The 26536-nt window shown below is 37.7% G+C and overlaps 1 protein-coding gene across 2 annotated transcripts in view; it reads right to left on the bottom strand.

Moving 5' to 3' along the window:
* Positions 1–5582: 5582 nt before the first annotated feature.
* Positions 5583–26536, bottom strand: part of LOC120515264 (guanine nucleotide-binding protein G(I)/G(S)/G(O) subunit gamma-7-like) — a 240871-nt gene continuing 219917 nt past the window's right edge. For both annotated transcript variants that reach the window (XM_039736102.1, XM_039736100.1), the window contains 2 exons: positions 8333–8447; positions 5583–7772 (listed from right to left, as the gene is read on the bottom strand). In XM_039736102.1, the coding sequence (XP_039592036.1) occupies positions 7647–7772; positions 8333–8425 (219 nt within the window). In that variant the 5' untranslated portion in view covers positions 8426–8447 and the 3' untranslated portion in view covers positions 5583–7646. The remainder of the gene's footprint in view (positions 7773–8332; positions 8448–26536) is intronic.

The raw sequence follows: 26536 nt of genomic DNA, 5'->3' as shown, positions 1-26536 counted from the left end.
TCTTCCTATGAAGTCAGTAGACAGATTGGGAGAGCATGGAGGGTCATGAGGTTGCTGGAAAGGAGTGTGTGGCGCTCCCGACATCTATGCAAAAGGACGAAGGTCCAAGTCTTTAGAGTCCTGATGCTTCCTGTCTTGCTATATTTTTGAGAGACATGGATGCTATCCAGCGACCTAAGACGAAGACTGGACTCCTTTGGTACTGAGTCTCTCCGGAAAATCCTTGGGTACCGTTGGTTTGACTTTGTGTCGAATGAGCAGTTGCTCATGGAGTTCCGAATGAGGCACATTACCTGCATTGTGAGGGATCACCAGTTACGGCACTATGGCCATGTGCCACGTTTTCCCGAGGGTGATCCAGCTTGTGGGATCCTCATTGTTGGGGACCCAAATGGCTGGACCAGGCCAAGTGGTTGCCCACGTAGTACCTGGCTGTGGCAGAGAGGGTGATTTCCAGGGCAGGACTAGACCGTGTGTCTGCTGGTTTGCCAACCGGGATCCCGAGTTGCTCCACAACTTGACTTGACTTGAATATGTCTGGCTGTATGAAGTTATTCAGTAATAACAAATATTAAAAGTCAAACTTTATTACAGCGAGTGACCATTATGGTTATCAGGTGAATGTGGCCCTCTGATGGTAAATTATAGGATAACCAAACCAGAACAATAGTGTAGCATGTACAGAAAACCCAAAAAAAATCCATATTCCTTTGTTCAACATCTACTTTATATGATCAAAAGCAAGGGTTCATGGCACAGACAAAAAAAAATTCATAACAGGAGACATTGGATTCTACACAGTGCTTGACATGGACACAAATTTATTTGCATTATTTTGCATTCTTCTTGGTCAAATTCCACACAAGTTCTTAATTAAGCTTTCCCCATTGTAGGTTTGATCACACTGTTATATGTAAATTACATTGAACTGTGAGCTGGGGTATGTAGGTCCCTCTTTTGAGTTTTGTACCTGCTATTCTAAATATGTAGTGAGAGTGTTTGTTTTGACGGAGCAATGTTTAATTCAATAGGTAGCCTGTTAAAACAGTTTGACATTCTTCAGTTATTTATTGAGATGCATCGCCTGAAATAGAGCCTATACCCGTCACCTGGAATTTGGCGACCCAGGTAAATTATAGAGACAGTAAAATATATATTAAACCATTATAATTTATAGATAATAGAACTGTGATATTTGTATAATAAAAGGTAAATAGTATTGACTAAATGTTTATTTGCTTTGTACACAACAGCTTATGCCACAGGGTACTTCATTTGTATGTAGATAAACCTTGTTTTCGTTGATTGCATTTTATACTTACGGTTAGTAAGAGCATTTCACTAACCTGTTACTAATTCAAGCATTGGGAAAAGGAAGAGGTATGCAACTGTGTCTGCACATACTGAGCTTGACTTCACATCAATTTTTTTTAATAATATGAAATTCTTTGTTTTTTAATAATGTCAGATATGTGAACGTTTTGGCATGAAGTTATATTTACACACCCCAGTTTAAAGACATGCAGGTTAAATTAACTGGTGTTGTTAAATTGCCTTATATGTGTGTATGTGTGTGTGTGTTCAGCCTGCGCTGGACTGGCAACCTGTTCTGGTATTGTTCCTTTTCTTGGACCCTTTGATTACTGAGATAGACTCCAGCTGCCCAACGCCCCTGGCCTGGATAAGCCTGTTAGGAAAATGAACGGATAGATACCTTAATTTATTTTTTAAAAAGTGTGTATGTGTGTGTGTATGTATATATATATATATATATATATATATATATATATATATATATATATATACACATATATATATATACACACACAGTGGTACCTAGGTATACATCCGCTCTGGAATAAGTCCAACTTGGTATACGTCCTGTTTGGACATGAAAAATTTTGCTTGGTATATGACCTTTGTTTGGAATACAGCTCGCGTGCTACCCTTGTTTACCTCTCTCGAGACAAAGCCACAACTGCCCACGAGCGTCAGTGCGCCAGTTGCTAGCATTCAGTGAACAACCCGTGCTATAACTCTCTGTGAATTTTCACGTGTGTGGTATAGTGGGTCCACAGCTCCTGTCAAAGGCCAGTTTTAAAATAAATAATCACCACGTTCGCAGCTTGGTGAGGGGGCATGGTGGCTCTGCAAGTGGATAGTATTGGGCTGAAGCGGTTCTCAGAGCGATTCGCGATGTGGGCGTTTCTCACCTAAGTGCACAGGTTAGAGGCCACCCGCATTCGTGATTGTTCCTGGGGCTGCTGATTTCAGCCGCCATGCCCACTTGAAAAACAGAAGCGCGAGTTGGCTAGAAGGGGAGGAAAAAGAAAGAAAGGATGGACGGAAGGTTGCAGGAGAAAGGAGGAAGAAGGAGAGAGAGAAAGAGAGAGCATGAGCGCAGAGGCAGGTTCGCATTGCAGCTGAACAGGGAGCTTGGGTGTTGGGCCGACACCTGGGGAATAGTAGTAGTGGTCACTCCCGCTGAGTGATTATGGAGCGGGATTGACCGGAAGGAGGTCGCTGTGGATCCCAAGTCGCTATCAGGAGGAGCCTACCGGAGCCAGGGATCGGAGAGGTGAACTAAACAGCTGAAGTAGGCAGAGTGAAGGTCAGCTGCAATTAGGGCGACTCCCCTGTTGAGCCCAGAGGGGGGAAGCAGGGGGGCCGCCAGGTAAAAAGGCACCGGGCTTCTTATTGTGTTTTTTTTTTTTTTATATAAAGAATGCTTCCTGCTGTATTTTAACCTTGTTGTTTTTAAGAAGACTTTTTTCTATTGTTTTTAAACCTCCACGTTTCACTTCTGATTTTATGGATTTATTTATTGGAACTTTGGACACTGCGCTTTAATCTGAACACCTTGTTTTGTTGGTTGTTTTAATAAAAGCACTTTGCACTTTTTCACCATCCCGTGCTTTGTTGTGCCTCACTGCTAAGCTCATCAGTAACATTACTGACGGTGTAGGGTTCAAGGGCTCCCGGACAGCAGATGGGAGCATACAGCAAACCTGCATCGTCATGACGTGATTTTGTGTTTTTTGACGTAAATTTGAATTGATTGTTGAAAAGTATGAAGGTGGCATGTGTATCCGGGACATGGCTGCTGCATACTGTATACCGAGAACGACGGTATCTACGATTGTGAAAAACAAAGACGTTATTAAAAAGTAAAGTGAGGTTAAATTTTCATTTATTTCATCCGATTACTTTTGTATTTATGTATTTTAGTATTAAGCAGTGTTTAAATTCTATACAACCCCATCAATGTATAATATGCCAATAACAATAGGATTTTTTTTAATGGAAACGGATTAATCATTTTTCCATTATTTCTTATGGGAACAATTTGTTTGGTATACGTCCTGTTTGGTATAAGTCCAAGGACCTGGAACGGATTAAGGACGTATACCGAGGTACCACTGTGTATATATATATATATATATATATATATATTAGTGCCATTCAGAATGGCAGAATAGTAAGCAATGCTGCCAGAAAGATCCAGTATCTTGAATTAGAATCATACACCCTGTATTTATACATGTACATGTGGAGGTTTCATGTTCTCCTCATGTCTAGAATCGATTTCTCTTCAGGTGCTCTAATTTTCCTCTCACATTCTCTAAAGATATGTGTGTTTGATTAATTGAATATTCCAAAATGGCCAAGTTTGGTTGTGATTGGGCCATGCAATGGACTAACATCCTGTTCAGTGCTGTTTTCTGTCTTGTGTTTAGTGCGTTTGGGATAGACTTCATCCCCCTGTGACCCTGAAATGAATTAAGCATGTTTGGTAATGTTATGTTAAATCTAATTTATTCAGTCAGCATTTTATATACACACTTGAAAAAATTACTATTGCTACTGCAGCTGTATAAGTTAACACTGTTTCAGATTACTAATGTAACTTTGTCAGAGAGGACAGCTAAGCCTGTCATGCTTCTAGGTACTGTATAAGGTTGTTTAGAAGATGATTCCTTTCTCTTCTTTTTCTTCTTGAACATCTCTTTTTGTAGGATAATATGATTGCATAGGCTCAGGTTCCACTCAATTTTAAAACTGGATACACAGGTTCTGTAAAATTGTGAAAGGCACCAGCACTAAACTCAAATGTAAGAAAGGATTATCAACAGTCAGTAGCTGACAAATGCAGTTGCAATAGTATAGCAATCAAAAGCAGATGTAAAACTTTAATAGGTCATCTGAATATTATCTTGTTTTAATTGAATAGTACAGAAGTTATACAAAGCAACAATGCTTGTAATTTCTTTAATGAAATCATTAGAAAAATTATATATTGATTTTACATAAACGGTTCTAAAAAAAACTACAATTACAGCATTAAAAAAAGACTGATTTATTTTTGCTTAGAATTTTAAAAAATATTACCAGAAATTTATTATGGTACCTGTAACCTACAGCATATTGGCAAAATATTGTGAAGTATAGAAAAAATCTTTAAGAGATGTCTTTCTAAAATTACATTTTATAAATCATCAAAGGATTATAAGATGCCTGTTTTACACAGCAAAGAAACTACGCTCATACAGTGAATATAAATTAAGATAGATAAAGTGTCTAACCTCCACATCATCCTTTGACAACACTGCTACAAAAATAAAATGCAATGCATTTTAAAGGTCTGAATACATGAGGTGAAGCGCTCTAGAAGCAAAACTGCCACATTCATGAGGGACAGGGGCCATGTGCTGTGTATGTGTGATGCAATTTGGGGAGGAAAAAAAGAAAAATGACACTGTGTGCTTATTTCTGTAAAAAAAATAGTGCAATTATATAAATCTAACTCTAGATTCAGAGATTTTCTTGCATTTTCACCAATGACATATTACATGGTGCAAAACACTGTAGTCTGCTTTTACAAGCATTAATGGAGGTAATTTAGCCAAGTGTGTCAACTTAGAAAATACAGGTACTTACGTTAGTATTGTTAGCAATTGCACTCATAAATGTAGTGTTGTGCTTATTCTCCTTTATTTTCCAGAATTTGTTATGGTTTTAACTACCATACTCTGATGCCTAGATATTATGGAATATATAGTTTTAAAATCCCAAGTTTTAGCAGTAATCAGAGTGAATAGTATAACCTTTTTCTAAAGATTCAACATAACCAGATTCAAAGAGTAATGCAAAACTAAACTGTCTCAAACTTTTCAAACAAATAAATTCAAGTAATATATTTTTCATCCTGATTATGCAATTAAAGTAAAATGTGGCAGCTCTGTGCTCAGTACTTTTAAGTTAGAAACATCCATTCCTTTGTTGGACCTAATGAGGCCTTAACTGTATCCCTGTTACTTTAAACTCCAAAAATGTGTGTGACTGCAGTGTTGTATTAAAACAGTCCATATGCAAGAGGGATTTTTGTGATATTCGAATGAAAAGCTTTGAAAATCACATTGAGTAAGTGTAAACATACCAGATATACAGTAAATAACTTAAGCACTGCAGTCTTTGCCCTCTTTGCATTGATGTACTTATTTTCTTACAATGTGATTATTATGAGAATAAATGAACATGTGCTTTTGAACCTACATCACTTGTGGCCTCACCTTATCTGTGTGTTTTTTTTTTGAGGCCCCAGATCCATAGCAGTATTTTCCAAGAAGTCACTAGCTATAACTGGAATGTGTTGATTATTCTAGGTACACATATGGTTTCTAAACACAGAGTACAAATAAACTGTATAGTATGTCTCAAGTTTATCTGTACAATCAGACTTTAATAAGACAGCACAAAAGGTGGAGTTCTCAACACTAGTGCACAAATCCTAACCAAGGTTAAAAAAACAATTTGCTTAGTAAAACAGGTGTCATTTTTTCTGCAATTTAGAATTAATACTGACAAATGCAGGATGTACTTATATTTTGTGAAAACGTTAATCTTTTACTGGAATCCTGAAATCTTAATCCAGAATATTAAAAGATTAGGAAGTTGTTTTTTGGAAGAACTCTTTCAAAGCCCATAAGTATTTGCTAATATTAATGAAAAACTGGCACAGATAGAAAACTTACCAATAATTATAACACCATTTTAACATATATTAAATTGCCTACAAATTCAAAATCAAACTGACTGCCCACTTTATCATTTAGAAGACAAGGATTAAAAAGAGGAATATCAGATAGAAATTGTATAGCCACTACAGCAGTTTAAGATGTTTTTAATAGGATTTTCAGATTAAAATAAAAATACTGTGGTTTTCACAACATTTAAGTAGATACCAAGAAGGCTTCATGTATTCACAATCTCTAAGTCTCTGTAACAGGAGTAAAATGCTTGTTATGAAATTCAACCCTGAAGAATTGTGCACTATTATTTTTTTAGTGTAATACTTTCATGTGAAGTGGGTAGAGGATACATGAACTGATTTTGACCAGTGTTTTATGTTTGCACAATGTTTAGTGTTGTTCATGAGATGTTTTCTAATAAAGGCTTAATTATTTTAAGTAGATATTTAACTATTCAAGTAGTGATGCAGGTGCATGTCAGATTCTTAATCATGAGAGATCTGTGAGTGGACATTTTAATAGTGTTACTAAGTGTACAAATTTTCCTCTTTTGCACATGACATACATTTTACTGAATGCCTTAATCTGCTTCTATTATACATGTGATTCAATAAGAGTGAAAAAATGTGGTATTGTAATGCAACCACGTGTACATACCCTTGAGTGTTTCTATTTATAAAGGTATGTACGTAAGTATGTCTAGTTATTCAGATGTGTTGCTGGAAGTGAATTTCAAATACTTGCAATTGTAATAAGTGTTGTAATTGACATGTAGATGTTTAGATGCTACTTAGAGTGTACATTTATTTGGTAGTCTGCATCTCACGTGAAGTGAATGAATTAATGTATTGGAACTGAGATGTTTTGGAAACTGTAAGGCCTGTTGTTTTCTCAGTACCAGTCCTGAAGAATATCTGATTTTATTTTTCCTGGAGTGCCACAGTCATTCTAATGTAATTAAAATCTTTAATAAAAAGGGCACAGTACTGCTGCCATCTTCACTGTCACAGATGAATACAGAATATATTTCAAAAAGATTTATCACATTTGTAAAAAAAAATTAAAATGTAGGCAGATAAATTGTGTAGGAAAATTTTACGAAATGTCATCTCAAAAATATGTTAAATGTAAATAAGCATTGAATTATTAGATAAAAAATTATGTTTATCATACACATTTTAGGTGAAATTCAAGAGACTACATAATCAGTATAAAGTACCTTTTGCACCTATTTAAAAGAAGAACTGCTAAGACATTTTCCTTTCCCATTGTAAGTATAATAAACAATTAAGAGGCAGCTTTGGTCTTGGTCAACCCTAACACATGCCACAGAACAATATAATTAAAATCATTCAATCAGCTCAGAATTCCCACAAATAGTAGCTCTGTTTACACTCATTTCAGAAATGGTCACTTTTGGCTTGTACTTGTACAAGAAATGAAATATATAATTAAATCAGTTTAACCAATCTGTCAATAAATTCACTTACAGTGGGTTCCAGGAGGCCTTAAAAAAGAAAAAAAGAGTAATAAAAGACATTAAGTTCATTTCTTTCGTCCTAAAAAAGAAAAAAAAAAAAAAAGCAAACATAAAAAAACACAAAGTTCAATTTAACACTACAAAATGGTACAGGGTTTCTTGTCCTTGAAAGGGTTGTCAGAAGCAGGAATGCCCACCAGTAGGGGGTCGTTCTTGGCATGGTCATAGCAGTAGTTCATCAATTCTGCAGATGCCTTTGAAACCTAAAGAAATCAAAGGGATTCAGTTTCTGACACAGCAAACACACACCTGCATTTTACTATACATAAATAAGCAAGACAAGTTCAGAAGTTCAGCTTTGTAGCAATAGCCACAAAGTGATGACTACATGGAACAGATTAAATAACACATGAAGTGCAAGAAGTCCAATATTTGAAATCTGAAGTTGGGTGGAAGGGTGTGGTAAATGCTTTGTTAAGGTACAAGTTCAAGAGCATGCAAAAACTCCATATACCTTTGACACGTGAACAGACGATCAGCTATTCTCAAACTGAAAGAGAGCTACTGTTCCAAAGATCGGGATTAAGCTGCTTTAAATGTATTTGTTCTACAGGCCAAACAGACTACAACAGCTTCCAAGAAACAAAGAGAAAACTTAAACAAACAAAGCAACCCAGCCCCATTTAGGAAAATAAGCAGGTTGCTTGAACAGTTGAAAATGTTTGTGTGAGATACGAACACAAAATTATTTTTGATAGATACTGTAAATAGAGATAGATCTCTTTTTAAAGAAAATTAAACATAATTCAAAGCGAGGAGATACCTTTATTCGCTCAATGCTGGCCTCTATTCTGAGTTGCTGGACTTGTCTCCTTGCAGCTGCAATGTTGTTTGTGGTGGACATTTTAGAAGACATTTTCAAATTTATGATTGCCTTTCTGAAACAAAACAAATATAAAAAATGCTGAAAAGACTCCAAAAATTAAAAAGCTATTAACTACAGGAACAAAACAAAAGTAAAAAAAAACAAAAAAAAAAAACACTCTTAAATCACTTTGAGGGAAAAACGGTGTTTTCAGTGTTATGAACCTACAAACAAGCAAAAAAAAATGCAGAAATAAATTACAAATATTACAGCAATATCTAATGCTTTTTTCCCAGTTAATGTATTTTCCCAATTATATCCAATGACATGCTGGGTATGACGTTGAACTGCAACTGGCCCTGCAAATGTTTCTCCAACTTGCAGGGAAATCTTCAGGGTTGGTGGCAGGATTGGCACTCCAGCAACTGTAAAAACTTCACACAGCTCGCATTATGAAGGAGATGGGAGAAAGCCATTGGGAGCATCATCCCCAGAAGAGTCAAAACCATCGGACAGCAAATGGGGTCAGGCCTGTTGGGGATCAAAACTGACATTGTGCTGAAGCATCGCCCACTGCATGGTGGTACTTAGATCCCCATTTAAAAACAAACAAAAAAAACAAAACTACAGAGGGCTGGAGAAAAAAAAAAACAAAATCTGCAGGGGTTCTGAGGCCATGAGACCTCCCAGCTCCCAGTGCACATTCTGCCTAACATAAATGATCTAAATCAGTCCTCATGGTTTTCAGGGTTCACGTGGAAATAATTAGATGATGATGGTCATGTGGATATCTGGCCTTCAACCCATCAATGTAGGGACTGCATGGTGCTTTCTTCAGGTGGTGGTGGCACAGATCGCCACCACAGAAAAACGGAAAAAGAACAGCAGAGAAAGTAGGGGTTAGTGCGTATTGTGGACCCATGGTAAAAACCATAATTAAATGCATATAAAGAATATCAGGGTTACACTAAAATGAAGCTATCAGAAAGCCAATGTAAATTAATTAGTTTTTAGCAGTTTTTTTTAAAAGTACTCCACCATATTAGCCTGGCGAATTTGTATCAGTAAGCTATTCCAGATTTTAGGTGCATAACAGCAGAGGGCTGCCTTTCCACTTCTTTTAACTTTAGCTCTTGGAATTATAAGCATGCTCTCATTTGAAGATCTAATGTTACGATTTGGAGTGTAAGATGAAAGTCATTTCAAAGCATAGGACGGAGCAAGATTATTTAAGGCTTCATAAACCATTAGCAGTATTTTAAAGTCAATTCTAAATTGCACGGGTAACCAATGTAATGACATCGAAACTGGAGAGATGTGCTCAGGTTTTCTTTTCCTAGTTATGATTCTGGCAGCTGCATTCTGTACTAATTGCAACCAATTGATGTCTGTTTTGGGTAGTGCTGAAAGGAGTGCATTACAGTAATCTATCCATCTAAAAACAAAAGCTTGAACTAATTTTTCAGCATCTTGCAAAGTTATATGGGATCTAAGTTTTGGTATATTTCTTAAAAGAAAAAATGGTGTCCTGGTAATCTGGCTAATATGTGATATAAAATTCAGGTCAGAGTTAATAATTACTCCTAAATTCTTTACCTATGTCTTGACTTTTAAGCCTAATGAATCAAGATTATTTCTAATACCCTCACATATCCATTTTTTGCCAATCACTAAGATTTCTGTTTTCTCACTTATTACATTTGAGAAAATTACTACTCATCTATTGAGAAACAAGTAAGAAATTGGCTCAGTAACCAATGAGAGTCGGGGTCATCAGGCGCTATTGATAAATACAGTGATTGCCTTTTATAGGAAGGCAGGTTAGGACTAAAATTTTTAAAAACAGAGGAGTCAAGATTATATTTCATGAGAAGGGGTTTAACAACAGCAGTCTTAAGACAGTCTGGGAAGACCCCTGTATCTAATTACAAATTTACTGTCAAGCACACTATCAATTAGCACGCTGGATACTTCTTTGAAAAAACATGTTGGTATTGAGTCAATGATCCAGGTGGAGGTTCTCAGTTGAGAAATTATTCTATATAGATTTACCCAATCTATCCTGGTGAAAGATTTTAATTTGCTTATAATGGAATTACCAGGATTTAATAGGATCGGTACTGAGGGGATGTACTGCATTACTTCTAATATCATTAATTTTGTGATTAAAAAAATATAGCAAAAGCCTCACAAGTTTCACTATAAGTTTTTTGGAGGCATTCCATTGAGGGACCCGGGTTTAGCAAACGATCAAAAGTAGAGAATAAAACTCTTGGATTACTAGCATTGTTATTTATAATTTTAGAGAAGTAGCACCACCTCTGAAGACAGACTATGTTGTTGTATTCTGTTATTTTAACCTTCAATATTTCATAGTGGACATTCAATTTAGATTTTCTCAATTTATGCTCAGCTCTCTGGCATATTTTCTTTAAATCAGACACACTTTGTGTAACAGTGCTGGAAGATTTTGTAACTGTCTTTTCAGGAGTGACTATATTAGTGGCAGCTCTCACTTTAGCATTAAAATTTTTCACCTTACATATTTAATTTATTATTTGTATTGCAGTAAGCACTACAAACGGACTAGTTACTTAAAATATTAATAAACTTTAAAGCTGCAGATGAATCAAAGAAGTGTTTTTTAACAATATGCTTTCCATTAATTTTATCTATCGGTATTTCTATATTAAATAGAGAAAATGGTCTGATAAACCGATATCCACGATTTGCCTCACACCCACTTTTAATCCATTAGCAATCACTAAATCCAACATGTGTCCCCCTTTGTATGTTGGCTGACTAACATGCTGGCTCAGATCAAAATTGTGCAGTTGATTCATTAATTTTTTTGCTTTCTAAGCCCTGGTAGTACCATAATAGGCTTTCCTTGAAACTCATGAACAAGGGCATAGATTAGATGTATCCCTGGTCAATCCTATGTCCCATTTAAAAATTTCAGTCATTAAACATAGTGACTAAATGGCACATAGTAAAGTTCTATGTACCACTGTGTACTCTTGCAGCATCTTGTACAAGATACCATAAGTATTCAGTCATAAGCCTACTCCATAAAACATTTATATAGGAATCAAACAGAGTCTCACTGCCTCAAACACTCTCAATAAGGACAAAGATATGTTCAACTTATTACTTATTGATCCTTATTACTCAACCCAGACCAGAAATACACTGTTGGTTTTTAAACACAGCATGTGGTTCCCCTAAAATGCTAAGATCTGAAGGTCTCAAAGGTGCTGCTTTCAACTACATAAACTTTCCATTCATATATAGTTCTTTGTATGAATGTGTACAGACATTTGTGCTAGTCACTGCCTGACAAGATTCTTTGCTACCATTTATGGACAGCAAAGGAACTGTTTTTGTTCTAATCAATGAGGATCAATAAATTAATCATGGATATAATTTCATCAGCATCACTAAAGAAACATTTGGTCAAATGGTTTTGTGGGTGCATTAATTGCTATTCTCTTTTGTGGATGCATTAATTGCTATTCTTTATTTGTTTAAAAGTGCCCTTCTTTCCAGTATCTAATGAGTCAGACTAAATTTATTTGTCAGGATATGTTTAGTTTCCTGATTAGTCTCCCTCTTTTGCTTGCTAGAGATTTAATTTGTGTATTCGAATGTGTAAAAACAAAATATGAATTAACAAAAACGCCATAAATGTAATTAACTTTTTTATTAAATTTCATACTGTTCAATAAAACACCAATATGTAATTCTTCTATGAAAATGCACTTATGTACCTTTTTGGTTCCCTTTATAAATATAGTAATCTGTGTGGCAGATCTGTCCTAGAAAATGAATAGTGTTTGGAAGTTAACTTACATAATAAATGTGGAAACTGCAAATATAATGTTAAAATGAAGAATGAGTACATTATAGGATTAGTAATAAATTCTTGGTTGAGTTACAGATGGTTACCTGAGCAGGTGTATGCAGCTACAAGGTCGTATAGATAGGAATTTAACCTTATACATTCTGTATATGCGGCAATATGGTGTCCTTTGGAAACAAAAAATAATACTAAGCATTGTTGCAAAAAAGAGCACATCCCAAACAGAAGCCGTAAATTTTCATTCTTTGATTCATGTTTATTACATTCCTTAATAGTTGCTGCTTGGTTATGGCTAATGTGTTCTGCAATTGTTTAGGTAAGGGAGACAGGGGTTACATGGCACAGTTGTTGTACTCACTAATCATAGTGCTAGAGAGCGGCTGTGTGTTGCAGGTTAAGTAGCACATGCAAGTCAGAATTTCACTGTATTCTGTATATGTTACAATAATGACACTATGAACCAATGAAACTGTCTGTTTCAATATACTAAAATCATTTATCGTCTCTTGCCCTGTATGGTTTCTTTACTCTTCCAATGCAAATGAGGCCATATGTGCACACACACACACACCTTTAATGCACTTGCATTAATGGGCACCTCCAGGAATCTTATTTTTTTTTTTAATGAATGGATCTGTCCACTTTGAGATTTGTGATTTTTAAGCTGCAGTTAGTGATCAGTTTAACAGATAATAATGTTTACACAAGACAATAATAAGCCTTAATGGCAAGAGCTGTTCACCAAAGCTTCAACACCAAGCATTCACACCTTGACGTTAATGTGGATGAAAATGAATGCGTCTTAATGGGATAAGAAGAATTAACCAAGTAATGGTGCTAAAAGGGCAAAAACCACTCAAGATTAGTTGCTGTAACAAAGGTCCAGACCAAAGAAAGCACTCTTAATAATTGCAAAGATTACATTACTTCTTGAAAGCCACTGAAATTGGATTTTCAAGTTATTTTACCTTTTTTCAACATAGGGAAAGAAAGTCCTGTATATGTTTTTGGGATATATTTGCATGTTACTCCTTTAATTTCACATACATACAATTTTTACAATATACTGTATATAGGCCAGTTATTCCACAGCGTGATTTCTGATTTTGTTTCTAAGTGTGTAACTACTGATTTGGAGTTTAATGTATTTTTATCTTTGTAGTAAGTAAACCACTAGCATTATAAACAAACAAAAAGCTGTAGTAAATTAATTTCCTTCTCCCATGTTTTTCAACAGTGTACACTAAAACCCTGTCCACACCACTACGTTTTTGTTTAAAAAAGCAGACATTTGTCTCCAGTTTTGCCTTGCTTTCACAAAATCCTGGCATTTTTAGCCCTAAAAAACAGAGACTTTTTAAAAAAATACTCTCCATACACTTCTGAAAACACAGCATCAGCGTTGTAATGCAAGCGGGTGAAAACCCAGATTTCTGAAAATGCAAACTATAACTGCACTCTAATTGGTTCGTGCTAATTATATGGTCCTTCCCTGACTGGATCCTGCTCATTAACAAACTACACAAAAAGGAGTGACTCATATGAATAAATTAATTTCTTTTTATGGTACCTGTTGTAGCTCAGTAAACCTGAGTTACAAAGGGCTTTGAAACAACAGGTCAAGCGTGAAAGAGGCGCTGCCCTGGAAGTATACAAAGGCTGTAGGGTGTAACTGAAAAAATTTTATTTTATAAACAAGAGATCAGCTTTTACCTTTAAGTAAAATCTGTGCCTACCTCTGTTACTCACTAATGTGTATGTTTTGTTGTTACACTTACTTATGGTATTAACTTGTAGCCATGGATAACAGGGTATTGACTTTAAACTGCTAGGGGCACAGCTGTAGCTACCTTATCTAGAGTGCTATAAAAAGAAACACTTGTACCCTTCAAATCACACAAAGGATAAGCTAATGGTTATTCTTTAACATTTCAGGGCAAAAAGGGGCACAGCTGCCAATGATTACAAATGACATATGGAACTTCTGGGCCACTAAGTTTACCTCTCTGTTTTTCTGCCTTAACTGCCCAACCAACCTCCCAGCTTGAGTGTTGTATCATCTTTGTTACTTGATCCCCTTTTGGCCTCATTATGTAATGATCTCAGGTAAATATAGTGTCAAGAATGATTATATTCTTGGAAATGAATGGACTGTTACCTTCAGGTATGTGGAACTGACAGTAGTCTAGCCAGGGGTCTGTTTACTTCAGAAAAGGAGTTAGTCCTATTTGTTCAAATTCAGGTCCTATTCATAAATAATATGGGTTGTATGAGTTAGTTATATGACTAAGATGCAGTCTGGCACAGTGTTCCCAGCTTGCAAATGATGCATTAGTTGTAGAAAGTAAAATGTCTGAATTTCAACTCAATGTAAATAACATACCAGTACATTTTTCTGAATGCAAAATAAGAGGGGATACTGTAAAAGGCCAGCCAAAAAAAAAAAAAAATAAATAAAAAATAGATGAATTAAAAATAAGAGTGATTAAATAATTGATGAAACTGGTTGGAATAAAATCCAGCAGCCACAGGAGTATGTCAGGACTGACCTTGAGAACCAAAGTGCACATTAAATTCTTTCCCTTTTTTTAGCCCAGCAACACCAAACAATAACCAGAGAAGGAAGTGTTCTGTTCTGTATATTGTATTGTATTGACCCCCTACTTTTGGCTCCCACTGCACGCCCAACCTACCTGGAAAGGGGTCTCTCTTTGAACTGACTTTCCCGAGGTTTCTTCCATTTTTCCCCTACAAGGTTTTTATTGGGAGTTTTTCCTTGTCTTCTCAGAGAGTCAAGGCTGGGGGGCTGTCAAAAGGCAGGGCCTGTTAAAGCCCATTGCGGCACTTCCTGTGTGATTTTGGGCTATACAAATATAAACTGTATTGTATTGTATTGTAAGTGAAATAATAATGTTAAGTTGACTGATAAAGAATTTACTTTTTCTTTTTGTACTTTATAAATAAACTTTATAAAAATGATGTATAACAACTGTAAGAGCCAATCTTAGAAAGTTAATGCTTTAAGTTAAACTCATATTAGTGTTTGCTTAATTTGGATAGAATATAATTTTCTTTCATAGCCATGGACAATGGTCCAGTCATTACTCCCTCTCCCTCTAAGTTAATATAAGTTTCTTGCTATATCTGAGATGCAGTGTATTAATTAAGTCAGTTGTTGTTTAGAATATGTCTCAGTGCTAGCAGGGACTGAAAGACCCATTTACAGTGCAAAAATGGGATAAGCATACAGTTTTCTGACCGTTTAGAAATAGTTCAACTGTAAGCAAACTTAAAGAATGAAACAAGATATATAAGCTTTAAACTTAAACTTTTCTTTGCTACTATTTTTTTCTCTATTTTTGTGTGAACTGATTTGGTTTGAATTTTTACATTTTTAAAACAAAGATATTTTGTCTGTGGAGTCATTTCAACGCATCAAGCTTTTGCCAGAATCCCATGGAGCATACTGAAGCTGCAAAACTTTGTTAATTTTGGGTAAACGCAGCTACAACAAAATTTCTCAGTATACGAGTCATTAATGCAAATCTAAAGTTAGAAACTGGTATATGTGGTTGGCTGCAGTAAAATCGATACTGAATTGCTACATGAAGTATGACAAATGAGATGGCACCACTTAGTCCATCTAGTTTGTTTGGTGAACTAATAAGTAAGTTGTCACATTATCAAATTCAGATACTTTTAAAAGTTTCCGCTTCAGCTTCGTGACTTTCGCTTATCTGTGTTGTCTGCCAGAAGGCATCAATGACTATGTCTGCAGTTGTTCATCACACTCGCAATGCAAAGGATTTAAAATAGTGTGTTACCAAAACTAAAAACAACAAAATAGGACATTCTGCCAAAAAGAAATGTTTAGATGAAGGTGAGTGCTTACTAAAGAAACAGCTGATTAAAGGATTACAGTGAATGCTATGACTTTGAATGTTTATGATGACCAACAAAAAAAGAGACTGAAAATAATACAATGTATCCAGAAACAGCACTGACTTTGTAAGTTTTATGCAAGACATTCTAGTATACAAAGCACAGTAAGATCAAATTACTAAAGCATACAAAAAGAATGTGAAGTATGCAAAGTCTTATGTTTAAAATATGTTGTCTTAGTGAACGCATACTTTTATATGCTTTTAGACATACTGCAGCTCCTACTTCAAAACACGTCTGGGCTTTATAATGCCTTTTACAGTCAGGCATGAAATAAAACTTTTTTTTTTTTTTTTTAAAGAAACAAGAACTTCAAAGACGTTTCATACATCAGAGTTGTATTTGTGTTTCTAATTTGATTTTGTTCAATGAATTCTTAGTGCAGTTCAATAAATAATCAACAATCAATTCTAGTCTTTTCATGAGATAACAAAGAAAAAAAATATATTGTTCTTGAATTATGTCCAGAAGGGAGTTGCATTACAGGGACAGGTTGTTATACAGGGTATCACCAAGAGCTGTGACATTCAAATAGGTTTATTTTATATTAATGTCTAGATTAAAATGAAAACTATTTAAGAAAACTGTTCATTTTGACGGCTGCAAGATACAATTAAAACAGTAGTGCACACAGAAAATTGTAGGAGTAGCTGGCATTTTAATATTACATCTAATATATAGTATTTATATGGATATACAGTATATAATTTGTTATCCATCCATCCATCCTCTTCCACTTATCCGAGGTCGAGTCATGAGGGCAGCAGCTTGACCAGAGAAGCCCAGACTTCCCTCTCCTCGGCCACTTTTTCTAACTCTTCCAGGAGAATCCCAAGGCGTTCCCAGGCCAGCCAGGAGACATAGTTCCTCCAGCATGTCCTGGGTCTTCCCTGGGGCCTCCTCCCGGTTGGACGTGCCTGGAACACCTCACCAGGGAGGCGTCCAGGAGGCATCCTGATCAGATGCCCGAGCCACCTCATCTGACTCCTCTCGATGCGGAGGAGCAGTGGCTCTACTCTGAGCCCCTCCCAGATGACTGAGCTTCTCACCCTATCTTTAAGGGAAAGCCCAGACACCCTGCGGAGGAAACTCATTTCAGCTGATTGTATTCGCGATCTCGTTCTTTCGGTCACTACCCATAGCTCATGACCATAGGTGAGGGTAGGAACGTAGATCGACTGGTAAATTGAGAGCTTTGCCTTACGGCTCAGCTCCTTTTTCACCACGACAGACCGATGCAGAGCCCGCATTACTGCGGATGCCGCACCGATCCGCCTGTCAATCTCACTCTCCATTCTTCCCTCAATCGTGACCAAGACCCCGAGATACTTGAACTCCTCCACTTGGGGCAGGAGCAATCCTGAAAGGGCACTCCATCCTTTTCCGGCAGAGAACCATGGTCTCGGATTTGGAGGTGCTGATTCCCATCCCAGCCGCTTCACACTCAGCTGTGAACCAATTCAGAGAGAGCTGAAGATCACGGCCTGATGAAGCAAACAGGACATCATCATCTGCAAAAAGCAGTGACCCAATCCTGAGTCCCCCTCAACACCCTGGCTGCACCTAGAAATTCTGTCCAAAAAAGTTATGAACAGAATCGGTGAAAAAATGGCAGGCCTGGTGGAGTCCAACTCTCACTGGAAACGGGCTTGACTTACTGCCGGCAATGCGGACCAAGCTCTGACACCGGTTGTACAGGGACCAAACAGCTTTTATCAGTGGGTCCGGTACCCCATACTCCCGGAGCACCCCCCACACGATTCCCTGAGGGACACGGTCAAACGCCTTTTCCAAGTCTACAAAACACATGTAGACTGGTTGGGCCAACTCCCATGCACCCTCCAGGATTCTGCTAAGGGTATAGAGCTGATCCACTGTTCCGCAACCAGGACAAAAACTACACTGTTCCACCTTAATCCGAGGTTCGACTATCCGACAGACCCTCCTCTCCAGAACCCCCGAACAGACTTTTACAGGGAGGCTGAGGAGTGTGATCCCTCTGTAGTTATTAAAATTTGTTATTATTAATTTAATATTACATCAAATACAAATGTCACAGTATAAAAATGATAGATAGATACTTTATTAATCCCAAGGGGAAATTCACATAATCCAGCAGCAGTATACTGATACAAAAAACAATATTAAATTAAAGAGTAATAAAAATGCATGTAAAAGCAGACAATAACTTTGTCACTGAAGCTGCTCCTCTGCCTGGAGATAACACTGTTCAGTGGATGCCAACCTTCTAAGGAAGTATAGTCGGCTCTGACCTTTCTTACACAGAGCATTAGTATTGGCAGACCAGTCCAATTTCTCATCCAGCTGCACTCCCAGGTATTTATAGGTCTGTACCCTCTGCACACAGTCTCCTCTGATGATCATGGAGTCCATGAGGGGCCTGGGCCTCCTAAAATCCACCACCAGTTCCTTGGTCTTGCTGGTGTTCAGCTGTAAGTGGTTTGAGTCGCACAATTTAACAAAGTCTTTGATTAGCTTCCTATACTCCTCCTCCTGCCCACTCCTAATGCAGCCCACAATAGCAGTGTCGTCAGCGAATTTTTGCACGTGGTAGGACTCAGAATCATATTGGAAGTCTGATGTATATAGGCTGAACAGGACCGAAGAAAGTATAGTCCCCTGCGTAAGATAGTCCCGCTCCTGTGTTGCTGACCACAATGTCAGACCTGCAGTTCCCAAGACGCACCACTGCCTCTGTCCAGGTGGGAGAGGTATCGGTGTAGCACATAGATGATGGCATCCTCCGTTCCCACCTTCTCCTGGTATGCGAACTGCAGAGGGTCAAGGGTGTGGCGGCCCTGTGGCCTCAGGTGGTGAAGCAGCAGCCGTTCCATGGTCTTCATCACATGTCACGTCAGAGCAACAGGCCGGAAGTCATTCAGCTCACTAGGACGTGATACCTTTGGGACTGGGGTGATACAAGATGTTTTCCAAAGCCTCGGGACTCTCCCCTGTTCCAGGCTCAGGTTGAAGATGCGCTGTAGAGGACTCCCCAGTTCCAATGCACAGGCCTTCAGCAGTCATGGTGATACTCCATATGGACCCGCTGCTTTGCTGGCACGAAGTCTCCTCAGCTCTCTGCTAACCTGCGCTGCTGTAATTGTGGGTGGAGATGTCTCTCCTATGCTAGACACTATTAAAAATGCTAGAGTCACTTTTATACTTCGTGCATAGGGTATTTACTGTAATTGTACTCTGGTGACCAAGCATCAACAAAACTAAGTTTTTTTTTTTGTTTTTTTTTCATATTACTGATATTTAATGTTTAGTCACACATATATTACCACTACTTTCAGCATCATCAAATACAAGTGTTAGATTAAACAATTCAGGGGAGTTTATGAACAAGTTTTTCACTTCTTTCCATTTCATTTTCATAGGGTGATGATTTCCATTTTCTGTTTAGATGAAAATAAACATTATTATATAAACCTATAAGATTCCTCCTTTGGCTTTGCTGTGTTGGTTTTACAGAGACTCTTGCACAATCCAGCTGATCTGATGGAACAATGGGGGTGAAAAACGCCTACAGTTTGTATCCAAACCACTTCTTTCATGTTTTCTTTGAACTTACACACTTAATGACAATGAAGGATGGATATCAAAAAACAAGAACAAGACTAGGGCCAACACTAAAATGCTGTGTTACTCTGTTGGTTGCACTTTTATTATATTTCCATTGAAAGATATATATATATATATATATATATATATAGTTCTTCTACAAGATCAGATCCACACCTAGTACAGAGGTTCCAATGAGGCTGCAAGTGTTCATTCCTACCAGTTTCACAAATCAATGGGTCAGCCGTACTTCTGATTGACTGATTGTTTAATTACCTATTATTTTTTCTTCTCTTATTTTACATTGAGAAAAATGTGCTAGTATGACATTTACATTAAAGAGAAATTTAAAGATTATTTTTTTATCCAGAAGCTGACAATCAGTGTCAAGCAGTGCAGACAAGAGTGTAAATGAAACTGAATATTAAAGAGAAGCAGCTATTTCTGTGCCATGCTGATTGTTTGGTAATTAGTAAGAAAAAGGGTTAGATTACCAGAACATTAAAAAAGAACAGACATCTTAAAAATCAAGGAAATAGAAAAACAATTCATACATGTTTTTCTCTATTTTGAAAAATTAGCAAATTCTTTAAGAACCGAAAATTACAGACTGCTTAGCAAGAACTGGAGACCAAGTAAAAGCAGAAGCTGGTAGATAAAGATAAACACTTGCAGTTTAAACTATGAACAAGACTGAACTAGAGAGTTACCAATTTAAGCCTTTTCTTATTAATTAGCACACAAATCAGCATGATACTGAAATACTGTAGATACTCCATTTACTATTCAGTGTCATTTATACTTGTGCCTGCACTGCTAGTCATCAATTGTCAGTATATAGATACAACTAAGGGAGCTACGCCTGCTCCATTCACAGGGGAACCGTGGGCACACTGAAAGCTACTGTGGAAAAGAGGATGATGGCAAAATTGGATACCATCATGAAATTTACCCTCTACTTCCTCCAGGGGGGTGCTCTCTTTTAACCACAGGATCATTCCATCATGATGTGATGATTTCTGGAAGTGTCTATGGGGGTCTTTTCTGCCTGCTGCTGTCATGCAATTCAATTCTTCTTCTCAACGTTCCAAATTAAATGCTAATAAGTTAATTATGCAATTTCTGCACAATATATATGTTTATTTATTGATTGTATTATTTGTCAACTGAGTCTGCTTCTTTGTTTTTATAGTTTTCCTACTTTATGCAAATACATTTAAATAGATTAATAACGTTTACCTAATCTAATGTAATCTTCACAGAAAAAGATGCATCAAAAAGAAAATGGAAAAAGTTAGGCATTTAGAAGTACTGACTCACTGATTTATGAAACAGGTTGGAATGAAACCTACAGTCACTGTGGGAGTCCCTGGACTGAACTTGGGAACTCTGCTAATTTTGCCTACTTGGATTATATCTCTCGTCTACTGTAGCATTATAATACTTTGCTGCTCTATATATCATAGTCATCAACTGTATCTATTATACTTATCATAAGTTGAAGGTTAAATTATTCGCTTTGACTTTTTGCTCCGTAATATATATTTTTATGGTGGATATAATGAATTCTTGAGTTGCAACCTGATATTTGATGAACAGGTTCATAATTAAAGAAATAACACAAATTTCAATATTACTGTAATATAAGCTGATCAAAAAAATTAATGCAACACTTAAATCACACATCAGATCTCGATGAAGTAAATATTCAAGTGGAAAACCTTTAGCAAGTAATACTGTGTAATTCGTTGACAACAAAGTGTTGTTAGCAATGGTCAATAGAAACCAAAAATCACCAACCCATTGAGGGCTGGATTCAACATATAACGAATGTCAAAGTCAAAAATTGAAATCAAAGGCTGATGCAACTTGCAGATTTCATCATTGCAACTAATAATGTGAATCTGTAGTGTGTATGGCCACCACGTGCCTATATGCTTTCCTGACAACATCTGGGAATGCTCCTGATGAGATGGCAGACTGTATCCTGAGGGATCTCATCCAAAACCTGGATCAGTGCATCCGTGTGCTCCTAAACAGTCTGTGGCGGTACCTGGTGGTGTTGGATACACTGATACAGAATGTCCCTCAGGTTCTCAACTGGATTCAAGTATGGGGAACATGCAGACCAGTCAATGACATCAATGCCTTTGTCATCCAGGAACTCCCTACATACTCTGGCTGCATGGGTCCGGGCATTGTCCTGCACAAAGAGGAACCTAGAGCCCACTGCAACAGGTCTGACAATGGCTCTGAGGATTTCATCCTGGTACCTAGCAGCAATCAGGTACCGTTGCCTAGCACATGGAGGTCTGTGCAACCCTCCAAGGATATGCCTTCCCAAACCATCACTGACCTACCACCAAATCAATCATGCTGGATGATGTTGCAAGGTGCATAATGTTCACAAAGGTGACTTTTGCACACCTGTCATGTGCGATCAGTGGTGGAGCTGCCAATTGTGGTATTCTCTGGCGAATGCCAGTCGAGCTGAATGGTGATGGACTGTGAACACTGGTCCCACTAGAGGACATCGGACCCTCATTGAGTCTGTTACTGACTGCTTGGTCAGAAACATGTACCCTAGTAGCCAGCTGGAGGTCATTTTGTAGGGCTCTGTAATACTCCTCCTGTTCCTCCTTGCACAAAGGAGCAGATGCCCATTTTGCTGTTGGGTTGATGCCCTTCTATGGCCTTGTCCAGCTCTGTTCATGTCACAGCCACGTAACTTCATGTCCACTAATCTCCTCCATGCTCTTGAGACTGTACTGAGAAACACACTGTCTTGTTGTCCAGTGCACCTGTTGTCACTTTCATTTGCACCAAGCAGGTGAAGTTGATTCACAATTGCTTATACTTCCTAACTTGGTCAGATTGATATCCCTGAAGTTTAACTGACTTTTTGTTAGACTGTACTGATTAAGTGTTCCCTTCATTTTTTGAGCAGTGTACTTATTTAAGAAAGTTATACAAAATGTTATCAACCTCTTGCCAACAGTAAATTCAGCCAGGGATTTTCTGCACTTGTTAATAAGTTCTTCAAAGCACTCTGAAATTATTTTTGCCTAATTAACCTACAGAACATGTCCAGTTCAGTGACATTTTTGGAGGTCCACTGATGAACTACTTATTTCAGGTGCTGCCACAACATTTGAATGGGGTTTTGGCATTGACTTTGATTTGAGTTTTCCAAAATGTTAAATTCCTGTTTCTTTGGTCATCCTAAAGTAGCCTTTCTTGTGCATTTTTAATCAGTGTCTTGCAGCATGACTCAATTTGGATCACAAATGGTGGCTTGACATTTCCTTGAAGATTCCTCATTGTGAGCATAATTTATTATCCCTTTGGTGATGGCAAGTGCTTTGGGAGTGGAATATTGCACCAGAAAATATGAGGATCATCAAAGTAATTTTGGCAAACCTGAATTAAACATTAATGTTCTTAATAGTCTGCAGTAGATTCCACCTTGCAATCTTACTATAATGTATTGTCTTTATATTGATGTCATCAACAAAAAATAAAAACATGCAGAAACCTAGATACTATTTTTGGAACCTAAGATTGCCTTCTATTTATTCTTTGTGGTGTATTTTATACCATTCTCTGGGGCAGGTTTTGTAGGATGATCACTTCTGGAAGACTGATTATGCTGCATATTTTATTCATTTAAACAGTTTGGCTGAATGTGGGTTAGTGCTATCCCAGAGCCTCTGAAATTGTGATTCAGGATTTTTTTTGATCATGGCAAGATGTACATCTACAATCTGTGTACTGCCAACTTTACTCTGATGTTAACGATCTCTGTGAGTCCTATTTGTATTAGCTTTAGCTGGGATAATAAACCAGGCTTAAATTTTAACACAGTATTTAAAGAGCTGGGGGTTGTTAATATTTTTTGTTGAATTTACATTGGGCTGCAAGTATTTCACATTTAAAAATATAGATTTGATTATCTTTGGAGTCTTTACTCTGTAAACTACTTTAACTCACAACCACTTCTGACTTAATTAACTGTGAAAAATATCACATCCTTTCAGCATATCTACTTATTGTATCTAGCTATTACCTCAAACTGCAGTATCTATTTCTGTATATCTCATATTTTGTGTGCTGAATATCGATCAGCCTACCCACATCCTTCTATCTGTATCCTGTTTATCTGTCTTCTACTGTCTATAGTCTGCCTAGCAATCAATTAACCAAGTATTTACTTTCCCAAAAACTATCAAACCTTTACGTACTTGGTCCCAAATGCTATTAGGGATAATAAAAAAAAAATAATTGCAATAACAAACACACTATAAAGATGTTTGTAATGTCATTATTTGCTCACATTTAGTAACTGTGAATCTTCACTCTGTTAATTCAATGTTGGTTAAAATGGCACATAATAGATAAATAAATATTTTTATTAATTAGATCTTTCAGACATGCAGCTGTCCTTCTCCTAACCCAGGAAGAGATTTGGAAAAGATCAAAACAAATTTGTTTAGAATCATACTTAACACTAGAATTACCAAAGCCTACGAAAAAACTTGTAATTTCGGCCCACCTTAAATCCCTTCACACCTCTCTGTCAGCGTCTTTTCTGTTGTAAATGTGTCGATAAGCACAAGCAGCAAGCAGCCTGCTATCTCATCCCCCCACCAACGCAGAAAGGGCACAAAGTTCTCTCAGCTCATGACTGTTTACCTGCCTGTGAGTTGCTTAGAGTTGTGTAGGGCAAATGATATATTGTTATTTGGAATACATGCATTTCATGTGTGTTCCATGTCTATAACAATCTATGTAAACAAATTGTTAAGACAGAAAAATATTTCACGTTTTAGTAATAATTGACAAAATGCAGACTTGAATTGTATGTGTGAAGCCTGAAGTCCAAATACAGTATCAAATAAACACTTTCAGAAAAGGTAGAAGTATATGTGACGATGTGGGTTCTGGCTCCACACTCCCTTTGCTGTTGGAAGCACTTGAACCCAACACCGTCGATAATGTTACCGAGTGAGCTAGTCAATGGAGGCAAATTGAGCATCTGAGCAAGGGGATGGTTGAAAGTGCAACAGTGCTTTTATTAAAACAGTCAACAAAATAAAGTGTTCATGAAGTGCAGTTCTTTCTTCAATTAAATAAATAATCCATAAAATGAAAACGTGGAGGTTAAAACAATAAGAAATTGAAACAAACAATCCTTTAAAACGAGAGGTTAAAATCTTCTCTTGGAAGCAGTCTTAAAAACAACAAACAAGCTCCGTGCTTATTTTCTGTTAGCGTCTCACCTGCTTATCCCGTTTGGGCCAAGCAGCAGGCAAGACGCTCTTTGCAGCTGCCCTCTTCTAGACACACACACGAGACTGGAGACCTCCCGATCCCTGGCTCCGGTATGGCACTCATCCCAGTCCCGGAGAACTTGGTTTCCACCAACGGCCAGGTCGCTCACGTTGGGGATTCCCACCACCAAGTCTCCCGACTTCCGCTGCCTTTCAATGGCCTCTCTGCGGCCAGTCGCCTTCCCTGGTCACTCCCGCTACCTGATCGCTCAGCGGGAGCGACATCAACACAAACACCTGGGTGTCGGCCTAACACCCAGCTTCCACGCAGCTGTCTACGAGCGCTCGATCGCACGCTCACCACACTCACGCACCGCCTGCTTCCTCTGCTGCTCCCGGTAACCTCCGTCCTCTCCTTTCCTTTTTTTCTCTCTCCATTTTTTTCCTCCTCCCACACAACTGACTCGCGCTTCTTTTAAAACGTGAGGGGCCATCACAGCTGTAGCATTAGCCACGGGAGCAATCACGAATGTGGGCAGTTCCTCACCTGTGCACACGGTGAGAAACGCCCACATCGACGACTGCCCGCGGCTCGCTACAACAACGCCCCCCTCATGAAACCGCCTCGGGTGCGGTGATTATTTATTTAAAATGAATGGCCTTTTCTCAACGAGCTGTGGACCCATAACACCACAGTATAACAAAACAAATGTGCTTTTATTCAAGAAAATAACTGCAGAAAAAGATCCCGCGTTAGGGTGCGACACTGACACACCCTTATAATGACTGCTTTGGTAGTGCAGTGGTAAGAACTGTTGACTAGTTATCAGAACGACATGGGTTTGACTCTGGACGCCTCCATTTTGAGAACTGAGCTGCTCTTATTCTTACTATCGTAGAATAAAAACATACATTTGATTTGAATCTATAACCACAGGTGTACATTTATGGTACTTGTAAAGGTTAGCTTTTTTGTTAAATTTAGTTTTATTTTCCCAGTCATGTTCACGCTAAGCCCCTCCTTGGGTCTGACACTGCTGTTTTCACACATAGACATGCTATAACAGAGGTGAACTCAGATGATGAGGGTTCTGCATCAAAGAAAGAATGCACGTTGCGCTTTTGCCATCGCTGTACTTTGTATATAAAAGCCAGATTGAGTGTTATTTACTTATTTACTTTGATTTATTTACTTATCTTCCTACAGCATAAAGTCACAAGTAGACTGCAGAGATTCCTGTGTTTGATCGACACAGGCATGTTCAAAAAATACATGTGCAATGCCATGGAAAGTGAATGCTGACACTTCAGTACTCAAGCAATGGTACGAGAATACAGTCAGACTTCTTTTTTGGGCACATACACCGTCCTGATCTTAATACTAGTGTGGAGAGTCACTCGCATACCGAAGAGTCTATAGATGTAGGTGGCAGCTGCCATCACACTTTTGCCATCGCTGTACTTTGTATATAAAAGCCAGATCGAATGCAAGGTATTTTGTTA

This window comes from Polypterus senegalus, chromosome 14 (genome assembly GCF_016835505.1).
Source record: "Polypterus senegalus isolate Bchr_013 chromosome 14, ASM1683550v1, whole genome shotgun sequence".
NCBI lineage: Eukaryota > Metazoa > Chordata > Cladistia > Polypteriformes > Polypteridae > Polypterus > Polypterus senegalus.
Note: the sequence above shows the minus strand (reverse complement) of the source record. Positions and strands in the feature narration are given on the sequence as shown.